The following is a 14,143-nucleotide window of genomic DNA, read 5'->3' as shown; positions in this document are numbered from 1 at the left end:
ATATGCTTATATTATGTATATGTATGGATTTTGAATTAAAAGTACAAAAAATCCAAACTCACTATCTAGATCTCCTCAAATCATACTATCCAAAAAAAAATCAAGAAAAATGGATTTTTTTTGTAAGTTTTTTGGTTTTGTTAGAATTTTAAAAGAATCCATTCAACTTATTCCAAAAAATGGAAAAATCATGGGATTTATTACCATTTTTTATCTTCTTTTCACCTCAATATTTTTTTTATTTTTCAAATTCACCTTTGATTCTTTGTTAAGAGATATATTTATCAAAGAATCTTTCATTCCTATTTCTAGTATAAATGGTTCTTCACTAAGTAATCTACTTTCTAGTATTAACAAAAATTTAAAACTTGTTTTAGCCATTGATTTTTCATTAATTTTTTCCTATTTATTCATCTCAATTTTCTCCACCAACACAATAATTTTAATTTCTTCAATATCATACTACAATAAAACTTTAAATTTCAAAGATTTAGGTATCAAGATTTTAAAATCATGCAAAAGGCTTATTTTCACAATGTTTTACACCACAATTATTGTTATTGGATATTTTTTCTTTTGTTTTTCCATGGCAACTCCTTTTTTAGCTACCTCTAACTTATATGATTTTTCAATGGTTATTATTTTCGCGATAATCGCGTACATTATTTATCTCTATTTATCGATAGTTTGGGTAATGGCCTTAGTAGTTTCAATTGTTGAAGAAGGTAATTATGGAGTTATGGCTCTTGGAAAAGCTAGAAAAATAATTAAGGGAAATGAGATGAAAGGGTTTATTTTAAATGTTGTGTTCAATTTATTGGCTTTAGTTATTTTTTGGGGTACTCAAATTATTATTAAGAAATGGATTGTTAACAAGAAAAATTCAATGTTGATTTTGGTTAATGGTTCTTGTTTATTGAAGGTGTTTGAGTTAGTGAATTATACGGTTTTATATTTTCACTGCAAGAAAGAAAAAGGGGAAGAAGAGGTAATTGAATTACAAGAAAGTATTGAATATAGCAAGATATATAATTTACCATTAATTATTGATGGTACAAATTAATCGAAATCGATCGTTGTAATTGTTAATTTTTGCAAGAAAGCTAAGTCCTATAATATGAACGAGTCATCAATTTGTGTCGATATTGACTATGTACTTTTCAATGAGAATTGTCAGCTCGAGTTGATTAGATCTCAATTATTTGTAAAAAAAAAAAAAAGTAAAGAAAAATGAGTCTAGCTCAAGTTGATTATGTAATTTGTAATAGGTCAATATTTATGGGGAAAAAAAAAAGCTTTGAATTTCAGATTAGATTACTCTAACCATGTTCAAATTTGATTTCAGAAATATAATTAAGTTTGTCAATATCTCTTAGTCTTGCGATCGTGTGCTTTGGTTCGTGTTTAAATAAGGGAAAATGCACGAGTATCCTTTTAGATTATGATCGAAATTTCAGAGACATATCTTAATTAATCTAAGGTTTTATTATCCTATGAATTTTATTTATTTTTTTTAATTTTGTGCACCTTTTTGGCTTACATTGCATCCAAGTATTTCTCACGTGCATCAATTGCGTGGAGTCACGGAGTGTGCCATGTAAGACAAAAGGTGTACAAAATCAAAAAAAGAATAAGTTTAGGGGATAATAGGACCTTAGTTTAGTTAAGATTTATCTCTGAAAATTCGAACATAGTCTAGAGAGTACTTGTGCATTTTCCCTTAAATAAATGGTGAAATACTTAATTAATAGCCTATAGAACATCAATTATTTTAAGAATTCTTGAATCTTTCATACAATAAGAAATTGTTCATGTCCTATTGGGAGCGCCATCTGTGAATGGATTCAGTAGTGCGCGATTCAGATTTAGTCAAAGTTTCGATGTGGGCTTCGAATAGTTAGATTGAAGTTCATTTCTCTTATCTCGAATACAACCCTATCAACTTCACTTGAATACATCCCTTCCCTCTCGAACACGTTCCGTGAGCTATATCCGCATTTCTCTTAAGGCCCCTTGATTTCTCTTATTATTCCTTTTTAGCTTTTCAACTTTTTTAAAATTGGGAGCAAAACAATATTAATTAGTATTATGATGATAAGGGTAGAAATAATAATGAAAGATGTTAATGGTAATAGATTACACTAATGATAAACAAGAAAACAATTATAATGACAAGAAAATAAATAGCTAAGTATCCGCGATTAAAGTGAAAGATGATACAATAATAATAAACAACTAATAAATATAAATCAAATGAAAGTGAAGGTACAACAACGACAAATGAAGCTAAAATAAATAATAATTTCTTGAAAAAGATATTTAAAAATTAATATCTACACATATATGACCTATTTCGAGACTCGCTACAACACAGTATCATTTGAAAGTTATTTATTTACCACAGTATCATTTGAAAGTTATTTATGTGCCACAACTCTAGGGTAAACTTAATCACATAATTGTCTATTTTTAAAAGCTTAATAATTTAAAAAAACTAAATTGGAGTTTTACTTGTAGAGTTCATGTATATACAATGGAAGTTCATAACTACAAGGATTTCATTGCAAAAAAAAAAATATATTACTTCTTAAGAAAATTCTTTTAGTGTTGTCCTTTTTTTGACTTTACAAAAGTTCTCCACTTGCCCAAAAAAAGGTTCACAAAAATAATACTATTTATAAATTTAGTGGCTAAAATAATGGTAAATATTTCATGACTTGAATGATAGTTATTTTACCCCAAGCACCATTGATTAAGTTAATTGAGTAGGTAATTTTCCAAACGAAGAGTTATAAGTTTGAAATTTTTATATACTTTTTTGATCAAATTCGTTATATAAATTTTGCTTAGTATGATTTACTCTTATAATATAGTTTATTTAGCGTGAATTTTTTTTTTTACTTTATTATATATTTTTTTTTTCAAAAATATTGAGAAATTAACTAAAAGTGTATGATTTGCAACTTAAATTTCTTTTATTATTTGTAATTAAAAAATTATTCTATTTTTGCACAAAATATAATTAAGAAGTGAAAATTAACATGTCCTAATTATAACAAATCAAGCGTAACTAACTAGTTGAGGATAATTAATTTATGGTCACATTGCTTTATATGACCTAATTTGAGTTTTAATTCAATGCACTGATACAGTTTTTTATATTCTCAGCCAGTTTTTTTTTGGTTATTGATATTCTTTATTTTAATTTATGTGATTTTATTTTTAATATTTTTTTTATTTATTTACTTGAATTCTTTTATTATTTGATTTGTCCACCATCACCTTGACTCCACATCTTTTCACTTTTTGCATTTTTTTTCTTTTGTTGTTGGCATGTAATGTACATATATGTATTTATCGTCATATATTTATACAAAATATATCGTCAATCTAAGAATATATTTTATGTATTTAACGAATAAGTATAATAGTTGAGTGTCATTTTCGTTCAATTTAAAATTTACTATATGAAGTGTATGCATGGATGTGAATAAATTTGATACATGACACAATTGAAGATTGTTTTCCCAAGTTATCATCCATTGAAATCACTAAATTAAATTTGCATAGAATTTTATACAGATACACACTTTAAAAAAAAAAAAACACTCACACAATTTGAGAAGTTCATAATTAAGAAAAATAATTAAAATTTAAATTTTTTTAATGATATTCTTGAATTTCGAGCTATGAAAAGTGAATGAGAACTCTTTATTACTGAGTCATAATATTATTCCCATGCATATTTAAAGTATACATGACTAACTTTTTATCATGAGAGAATATGATTCTCTTAAAAGAATTTTGGAACCAAAAATATTTGGAACAAAATCCAATAAAAATGGTTAAAAGTTTTTTTTTTTTTTTTACTTTTTTTGTTTAAAATCATTTTAAAATTCTTACTTTTATTTTGAAACAACGTAGGATATGTTCTAAAGACACAACATGAGAAAGACAACACATGAATGACAAAGGCACAATAATAAAGGACTAACTTTGAACTCGTAAATTAAGAACGAAGAAATTTCGATCATTATATAAATTTATATATTTATTTGAATTTATGCCTTCATTGAACTTGGTACAATACGAAAATATTTAATAGACGAGTATACATACATTTATCTTTCAAACGAAAAGAAAACTTGGCTTTTGCCTTCAACATTGAAATTCATCTCCCAATCGATCTTCTAAAGCTGAAATGAGTAGATCCAGAGTTTAATCTGGAATTCACTTGTTCTGATCCTTGTCTACAAAACAGTTATTGTTGCATATCTCGAACTCGATAAACTAAATGAACTATGATAGAATTTTAAACTTTTAAATTTATAAAATTCATATTCAGTATTCGACTTATTTACGTCGTAAATACGAATCTACATCTTATACTAATTATAACAATACTACATACAAATATATATTTTTTTTAGACTAAACTAATTTCACTATCTCTATCACTTTTTGTTGAATCTCTTTTTTTTAGATCAAAGTAAAAAACAGTTGTAACAATAAAGCTCCATTGAACCATTAAACCATACAAAAAAATCCAAACCACATTATCCCACAACAAGTTAATCACAACCGTTGATTCAATCCTCTTGAAATCCGAACCGTCCATCGCCATCGCCATCGATATTTCCATCGTGCCACGAACCAAACCCGAAAACAAAACAAATAACCCGGATAAAACCCACCCGCATACCCGTTTACCCTCCATCAAATCCGACCCGACCCGAATAGCATCCAACCCGTACATTCCTTCGTTGACCGATACCACGAGCGCCAAGCTAGTAACCGCCATCATATGGAGCTCCAAACCCGACCCGATAACCTCAACAACCACCCGAACAAACGGGCGGGTCTCGAGAATCGCCACGAGCATCCCGGGCACGACGGTACACGCGAGCATAATCACGTAAATACACATCGTAGTAGCCCCGACCCGTATCCAAACAGCTTTTACTATGGTAAAAACCGTTTGGATAGCCGGTTTTCCGTTGGAACATACGGAAAACGTGACATTTACCGCGGTAACCGCGGTAAAAAGGGAGAGTAAAAAAGTAGGAAAGAGAAACAAAATTTTAAAAAATAGTAAAGACTTAGCTTCTTCATTTGCTTCTTCTAATAGATGTTTGGACTCAACATGTATAGATGAAAATAATGATATTTCTTCAAGATGTTGAATTCTATTTTTAAAAGGGAAAGTTAGGAAGGATAATAAGAAGAGAAAAAAAGAAAGTGGAAATGAAAGGAAAAAGAAAATTAAAAATGAAATTTTTTTGGTGGAAAATAGAAAAATTTTGAAGGAATTGATGATAATTTTAGCAAGAAGAAATATATTATTTGGTTCTTGAGAAATATGGTCGGAATTTTCTCCGGTAGACATTTTTATAATAATTTTTTTTTTTTGTATTTTTTAAAATTTATTTTTGTAGGTTTTTTGGTTGGAGGTTATAATATAAGATTTGAAAAGAAGGATGGAAGTGGATTGTGGACCTATTATATAGTGTAATAATATGACTATTTGCTTTTTGGAATTGTGGAAATATAGTATGGATATCTTCTTTTTTTTCTTTTTCTTTTTCTTTTTGTTGAGTTTACAAAATATAATTACCTAAAATTGACATGAGTTGATAGTGTTTTGACTATTATGGTCTTAGGTTTATTTATTCATTTTTTAAAAGGTAAAAACGTCTCAAAAATATTTTAACTTTACCTGAAATCGTTGTTACGATATTAAATTTTTTAGATGATATGTTATTACTGTACTATTTAATAGTTTATTTTAAAAGTGTATATGTACTCACGTGGATATATTACTATTTAAAATGATGCAATATTTAGAATGTCCACATAGACATATATATACCTTTAAAATACACTATTAAATAGTACAGGGAGTATAAAAGGTCCTTTTCAAAGTTTGATATCGTAACAACAATTTCGATCAAAGTAGAAATATTATTCCGACTCTTTTCCCCCTTTTAAATTATAATACTTCTATTGTTTTAATTTATATGACAAAAAGTTTAAAACAAATTTCTGAAACTTGTGATCTAAAATAAATTATACATATTTGTGGTCGCTATTATCATCTTATTAGGGATAAAAACAATTATTCTAAAGTTAACTGTCGCTAAATATAGAAATGTATTATTTATCTTTTTGAAACTGACTAAAAAAAGTGGAGTAATATTTAGTATGCAGGAAAATGTTAACTAGATTAGTTTAATTTTGGGGTATATTTCAAAATAGTTGATGTGATAGTTTAAAAAACGTAAACACTTGATAATTCAGATAGAAAATGTAAAAAAATGATACCTAATTTTTTATTATATTTTAAAAGAGATAAATTATAAATATCAAATATTCTTATATTCAAATTGCAAAATGTTTTTATTAAAAAAAAATAAAAATACAATATATATTGTGGACAAGAGGGAAGAAGTGAACCATCCATTTAGATATTTCCAAATTAAAAGGAGGACCTTGTAAGCTTTTGAAATAAATAACATGTTAATATCATAGGACCACGTTTGTCTCTTTTGCTTTAATAATAGTGTTGTGGGTAGCTATATATATATATATATATATTTATTTTTATATATATATATATATATATATATATATATATATATATATATAGTGACTTTAACTTTGGAGAATAGTAAATAATGTTAATGAGAACTTTTGGGTTTGAGATCTATAGTGACTTTAACTTTGGAGCATAGTAAATAATATTAATAAGAATTTTTGGGTTTGAAATTTGTGTATTTTTAACAAAAAAATATTTGTTATATGTGAATGATTGTCATAGTTTTATGGGTTACGAATTATTTTTTTATATATATCATGAAATAAAAATTTAGAATTATTTCAATATTTTATTTGTTAATTAGTCTATGAAATTTTTGAAATATGTTAGATCGACTCAATTTGAACTTAAATTTTATGAATTTATTCGTAAGAATCTAATAAAAAAATATTCATAAATTCGTAGTGTTTCAGTTTTTTTGGAGTTTATGAGTCACGAAATAAGTCTATAGAATCATCTTGTTTTTTTCTTGTGTATTAGTCTATGATTTTTTTAATAAGTTTTTCATGAAAATTAGCCAATAAATATTTTGTAGATATACATTTCAAAAAAAATTGACTCCAAATTTTGTAGGATCATTTCGTAATTAAGTAGTGAATGATATTTATAGATCATAAAGAATTCATACTATTTTTTTTTTAACGTTTATAGGTCAAGAAATAGAAATTTAATATTTTCTCAATTTTTCGTAATTATTTATTTACCTATAAATATTTTGTAAATACTCCAAATTTTGTAAAATCATCCGTAATAACTTAAAATCATGTTGTGCAGCCTCTAAATTCTAGTAAAAAGCAATATAAATCACGTAAAAGCTAAGAATATGATTTATCAGAACATTGCTAATGATGCTAAGAAATTGAACAAAAAAGAGTTGTTAAATAATATTTTAAAAAATTAATAAACTAATACAACATATAACGCTAAGAAATTTATAATTCCCAATTATATTGACCTCTAAATGCTATAAAAATAAATTTCTAATTCCCCATTATATTGACCTCTAAATGCTATAAAAATAGCATATATAATGTAGAGGCTAAAAAAACATTTGGCCTTAAACAGTGACGTGATATATTTAAAATTCCATTAACTAACAGCAAAAGATTAACATCCTAAATTCATACTTAGTGACCGCTAAATGTTATTCTTGTCGTCCTAATCAATGTGACTCACTATTCATTTTAATCAATCTAAAAAATGATTAATTTCTTTTTAGAAAATATTTTGGATGCTCCAAGACATCAGATCTATCGACAAATACATATGAAAATTCTAAAGAGTCGGCTAAATTCTAAAAGTTGACTCGTCTTAAAAATGGTGGACTATACACAATAGTTCTTTGACTCATTATGGAGGTCCTCATCAAAGAACTTTTAAAAAAAATCGGTGTTCTGAGGCGCTAGATCCATGGGCTTATACACATGAAAAAATCAAGAAAGTCAGCTAATGCCTAAAAGATGGCTCATATATAAATTCAAAAATATGCCTTAAAAATGGTGGAGTTATAACACAATGCTTCCACAACTCATTACAGAAGTCCTTATAAAGTTTGTTCAGGAAATATTTTTGGATGTTCCAAGGCGCCAGATATATAAGCTTATACACACGAAAAAATCAAGAAAAACAATTAATGCCTAAACTTGGTTCATACATTCAAAAGAATTCGTTAAAAATATTGAGACTATACGCAATGTTTCCCTAACTCATTACAAAGGTCCTCATAAAATGTTTGAGGAAAAAAATTTGAATGTTCCAAGGAGCTAGATCCATGAGCTAATACACACGAAAACCCAATAAAGTCGATTAATTTCTAAAAGATGGCTCGTAAGTTCAAACATATGTCTTAGAAAATGGTGAGACTATACACAACATTTCTCCAATTCATTACTGAGATCCTCATACAGTTTTTCAGAGAAAAAGTTTTGGTATTTCAAGGTGTCTGATCCATGGGTTAATCCACACGAAAAATTAAGAAAGTCGGCTAATTCCAATAAGTTGGCCCGTAATGCGTAAATATGCTTTAAAATGATGGGACTACCCGCAATTCTTCCCCAACTCATTACAGATGTCCTCATATAATTTTTTCAAAAAAAAGTTTTGGGTGTTCTAAGGCGACAGATTCATAGCCTAATACACACGAGGAATTTGAAAAGTCGGCTAATTCTTAAAAGTTGGCTCATAAATGTGAAAATATGCCTAAAAAACTTGCGACTATACACAATGCTCCCCCAAATCATTACGGAAGTTCTCATAAAATATTTTTTGAAATAAAAAAAGGTTTTCCAAGGCGTCGGAGCTATTGTTAGTACGCATGAAAAATCGAGAAAATCGGCTAATTCCTAAAAGTTGGCTCGTAAATGCAAAAATATGTTTTTAAAAATGGTGGGACTATATGCAATGGTGCTCCAACTCATTACGGATGTCCTCATAAAGTTTTTGGGTGCTCCAAGGCTACAGATCCATGGGCTAATACACATGAAAAAAAATCGGCTAATTATTGAAAGTTGGCTTATAAATTCGAAAATATGCCTTAAAGAAATATTGAAACTATACGCAATGCTCCCCCTTACGGAGGTCCTCATAAAGTATTTTTTTTAAAAAAAAAAATTGGGTTTTGAAGGCGCCAGACCTATTGCTAATACACATGAAAAATCAAGAAAGTCGGCTAATCCTAAAAGTTGATTCGTAAATGCGAAAATATGTTTTTAAAAATGATAGGACTATATGCAATGGTGCTCCAACTCATTACGGAGGTCGTCATAAAAAAAATCCAAAAAACATTTTCCGATGTTCTATAGCGCCAGATCCATGAGCTAATACACATGAATAACATGGAAGTCTACTAATTTCAAAAAATGGCTCGTAAATGCAAAAATATACCTCAAAATGGTGAGATTATATGCAATGCTTCCCAAACTCATTACGAAGATCTTATAAAACTTTTCAGAAAAAATTTGAATGCTCTAAGGTGCCAGAAACATGGGTTGATACACACGAAAATCAAGAAAGTTTGTCGATTTCTAAAAATTGGTCAGTAAATGAGAAAATATGTCTTAAAAATAGTTGATAAATATTTCCTAACTCATAACAAAAATCCTCATAAAATTTTATTTTAAAAAATTTGAATACTCCAAGGCATTAGATCATTAGCCTACTCACTCCATACAAAAAATTAAAAAAAAAATATTTCATAAATGCATGGATTAACATATGAAAAACAACAATGTGTTCAACAATAATCTTCTTCCACTTTTTTTTTTTTTTTTTACAAGAAAATGTTTACATACAAAATCTTGCCATTATTTTTTTTGTATCCAAAATTTACTTGGGCCTTCCAAGTTGTCCCTTAACCACCAAACAATTCCACAACTCCCCGAGTCTCAAAATGTTGTGTATCATGTAATAATTGAAATGTAAAGGGCTACATTTCGTACCAGCACAGGTCCAATATATATTATTTTATCGATCTCAATTTATGTTAATAATAATATTTGGAGAGCCAATTAAATTAAAACAGAGGAAGTACTGAAATTCCAAAAATACCCTGAAATTGTCTACTTCTAGGTATAGCCACTTATTAACATAAAAAACTATTGCTTGATAAACCAACCATGATCCATGTTGCTCGAATCATCTAAAAATATTATTCAAAAGCTCGATACTTTCTAAACCACTAGACACAGTCACCCGTAATAATCAGTCTATATTTGCGTACATTATAGAAAGAAATTCAACTCCACATGTCCGCTGAACAATTGAAAGTAGCAAGAGTAATTATCTAAAAATGCATAGATTTTGAAAGATCCAACACAACCGATGATATTGTTGAAAAGTCCGAGCAACATAGGGCATATTGCTATTATACTCACAGCTATTGCCCAAAGAAGATGTTCATACACTACCAAATGCCAGAACTTAGAAAAATCAGATAACAATAAGAAGCAAACTTGCAGGAATAGAGCTCGATTGCACGTAAAAAAACTAAGCTGATATAAACGATATGAATGTTCATTAGATTGAACAGTTGAATGTTCATTTCTCCCACAAAACATTTGTACAACAGAGATGCATTACTCAATTAAGAGACACTATGCATTACAGAGTAACACATTCAAGGAAAAGCGCGAAACTCATTCATGTACAAGACACAGTTTTAAGGCAAAAATTTTATGTTATGCAAACCGCTAGAATGGGTACGCATTTATATTTATACATATGATCATATCTCCAAATCAGTAATTTGGGAAGAAACTACACTAAAAGAAAACCACCGTTCATGTTGTAAGCCTCCGTAAGTCCACGTTAAGAAAATCTTTGCACTTCCACTCCATCTTTCTCCTCTTGATATCAGCAAATCGTTAGCTCCTCCAACTTGTACTAGTTTGTGTGCGCTATTTTGTGATTTCTCGGTTCAATTCCTAGAGTAAATCAAAATGTTTCGATCAACTAGACATTCCACTTAGATAAGAAAACAAGACACAAATGAAAACGAAAAATCCAGTGCAGTTCCACAGGTAGGGTAGAGTGTATGAAAGCCTAAGTCCTACATTTGAACGGTCGATAAAAAGGTGGCAGCAGAAACAACAAGCAAATAAGATATCAAAGCTAAAGAATAACAGGTAGTAATATAAATGTAAAGATAAAGAAAAACAACAAGAAGAAGAACATTAATACTCTGAGAATTGAAAGAAATACACTCCCTGTCCTATTAACCTTCTACCCTAATCTTCGACCTCCACACCCTCCTATCAAGGGTCATGTCTCGGCGAGCTGAAACTGCATCGTATCCAGCCTAATAAGTAATCACCTCACGCCGATACTTCTTAGACCTACCTCTACTCTGCCTCACGCCCAGTGGCCCACAACGACCAACATCTCACGTCTCCTAAGCAGGAGATCCATGCATCTCATCTTTACATGATCTCGAAACACAAATACTCGCAGAGATACGTGTAAAATTCTTCCTCTTAATAAGATGATGTTCAGGTAGCTTGCTTACACCTCGACTATTCCCACTTGAATTGTGGTAACTCCCCACAGCTACAGACAAAGATACTGGGTAACTCCGCATAGTATGTTTACATATTTCTCATTCGTAACTCTATCGTGACACTCTGAGAGGTAAAAACAATAAACCATTCGCGACAAAGGTACTACCTCAGTGATAAATGATAACAACAAAATTTACCTCCATCAATGAAAAATCATATGTTGCTCAGTCTATCTAAAAATGCTTTTGCCCTCATGTCGGTTCCTCTAAGTGGGCATTTTTTAAGAGTCTGAGCAACATTGTTAGCTACTGCATTCATGGTACTCAAATCTTTCCATCCAAACTCAATGCAATTTATATGCAAATCCTACGAACTAAGTTACATATTTCAAGAATCCAAGCAACATTGCTAACTAATGCACACATGGTACTCAAATCTTTCAATCCAATCCTATCGAATATGGATGAAGTACCCTATCGGAGCAAGCGCACACTATACTATGTACAACTACGATAGTACATCGATTGCTTAAGTGAGATGATTCTTTTTGCCAGCCCAATGAATCAAAAACACTATAGGATTTCTTCCCATCCATCCAAGCCTTGGTAGACAGAATTACCGATTCCAATCAGTCAGCGGTTATCAAACAAGGTTCATTGACACCATTCTCTAACCTAATTGAATAAATTCAAACAATTTCATCATATCCTTAGCTACTGCTAATCAACTAAAATGACCACACATTACAATGCTCAACATAAAGCATCAAAAAAAGGGATTTTTTTTCAAGAACTTACAACCACAAAATGCAGAAATTTCAGCAAAAAAAGCAGCTACCCTGAAACACCAACAGCCCACCATCTCTTCCAATCTTCATCACTGATAACAGAACCCGAATTTCCCAAATCAACCCGAACCCGGTTCCGACAAATCGGGCAGTTCAGAACCCTAATAAGCCAAGAATCCACACATTTCACATGAAAAAGGTGTCCACAATCAGGTAATTTCCTACAAATTTCTCCATCCTTAAATCCCTCCAAGCAAATCGCACAATCCCTAGCAGATTGCTGTGACCCACAATAACTAACACAAGGCAAATCAAACGATGACGTTGGGGTCGCCGGAAATCGATGGTGGTGGCGACGTCGATGACGTCGGTGGAAGGCGGTTGATGTGATTAAGAAGTGGAGGAGTACAAGCGCGGCGAAACCAAGGAAAAGAAGGAAAATCAAGAAAAGGGAGAGGATTAAAGCCATGATTACACATTTTATGAATAGGGAAATCAATTTTTTCGGCTTAGTTTCTTGATTTTGAATCGGAATTGGCATGGATTTCACAGATTTGGGTGCTTTTTCAAGAGATTTTTGTTTAGAAAAACAGAGAGAGTTCAATCGGATCAGCTATGTTGGGAAGAAGAGATGCTAAGGGATATACCACTAATAATGGCCCATAGATTTTTGATATACGAGTTTAAATCGTGAAAACAGTCTTTTATTATAATATTATAAGTCTCGAGTGAATATAATATTATAAGGGCCCGTTTGGCCATAAATTTTGCAAGTAAAACTTGGGAAAAAACTTGGCAAATTCTATTTGTCCATATATTTTTTTATTATTTGACAAATTTTTTTGGCAAACTTTCCAAATTCCCAAATACTAGAAAAAAACTAGTATTTGGGTCAAATTTCATTATTTGAAAAGTTTTAGAAATTCAATTTTTATCCTTAACTTTTTATTTTACAAAAATAATATATTTATTGACACCAACCAATTCAATTAACTCCCTTTTACATGCATTCTTTTGATTTCATACATTCCTTTATTACAGTTAGTCTTAATGAACTAGCTACTAAATAAAACATGAATTGCATTTATTTTATTTTGGTAGATAAATATTACGTTGTTGATGCTGGTCTACGGAACACAAGAGGATTTTTAGCTCCATTCATTGGAATGCGCTATCATTTGCAGGACTACCGAGGAAGTGAAAGAGAGCCTAAGAATGGAAAAGAGTTATTTAACGATAAACATACTTCTTTGCGCAATGTAATTGAAAGAACTTTTGATGCATGGAAAAGTAGATTAAGAATACTAAGACAAGGCATGAACAACTATGAATGTGACATGTAAGTGAAAATAGTAATTGCTTGCGCTGTATTGCATAATTTTTTACGTGAACACCAAAGTAGTGATGGAATATTCAATGAAAATGAAAATGATGATATGCTTGTTGATGAAAGTGACGAACTACTGGCTCAGGGTAATAACATTGTTTCATCTTCTCGATCGTCTGATTCAAAAATGTAAGCTCATCGAGAAGAGATTGTTCATAAAATGTGGAAAGATTATATTAAAGAATAGGTTGAACTCTTTCAGATGAGAAAGCATATGTTCTTTAGTGATTGCAATATTTATTTCCTTTTGTTTTCTTCTCTTTTTTTCTCCGAATATATATTAGTTGTATTTTCATTATCATGATTTGTACCAAGATTTTTTCACTATACGAATATTTACCGTGATGATTCTTGTTGATTTGTTGCGGAAGTTATAAATC

The 14,143-nt window shown here is 30.0% G+C and overlaps 1 protein-coding gene and 1 non-coding gene across 2 annotated transcripts; both read right to left on the bottom strand.

Moving 5' to 3' along the window:
* Positions 1-4,426: 4,426 nt before the first annotated feature.
* LOC101261931 (uncharacterized) lies at positions 4,427-4,927 on the bottom strand. The gene has a single exon (XM_069286797.1). The coding sequence runs from the start codon at positions 4,925-4,927 to the stop codon at positions 4,427-4,429; it is 501 nt and encodes a 166-aa protein (XP_069142898.1).
* A 5,658-nt stretch (positions 4,928-10,585) lies between these two features.
* On the bottom strand, positions 10,586-13,140 carry LOC101261425 (uncharacterized). Its single transcript, XR_002028272.3, has 2 exons — positions 12,387-13,140; positions 10,586-11,016 (listed from the first exon to the last, which is right to left on the bottom strand). It is a non-coding gene; the product is annotated as an uncharacterized protein (transcript).
* Positions 13,141-14,143: the final 1,003 nt, after the last annotated feature.

The sequence above is a fragment of the Solanum lycopersicum genome, chromosome 7 (genome assembly GCF_036512215.1).
Source record: "Solanum lycopersicum chromosome 7, SLM_r2.1".
Lineage (NCBI taxonomy): Eukaryota > Viridiplantae > Streptophyta > Magnoliopsida > Solanales > Solanaceae > Solanum > Solanum lycopersicum.
The sequence above is the reverse complement of the archived record's forward strand: the minus strand, read 5'-3'. Positions and strand labels throughout refer to the sequence as shown.

What these genes read in the sequence shown, in the direction of transcription:
- LOC101261931 (XM_069286797.1), bottom strand. Translation starts at nt 4,927, where the DNA reads ATGTGTATTTACGTGATTATGCTCGCGTGTACCGTCGTGCCCGGGATG.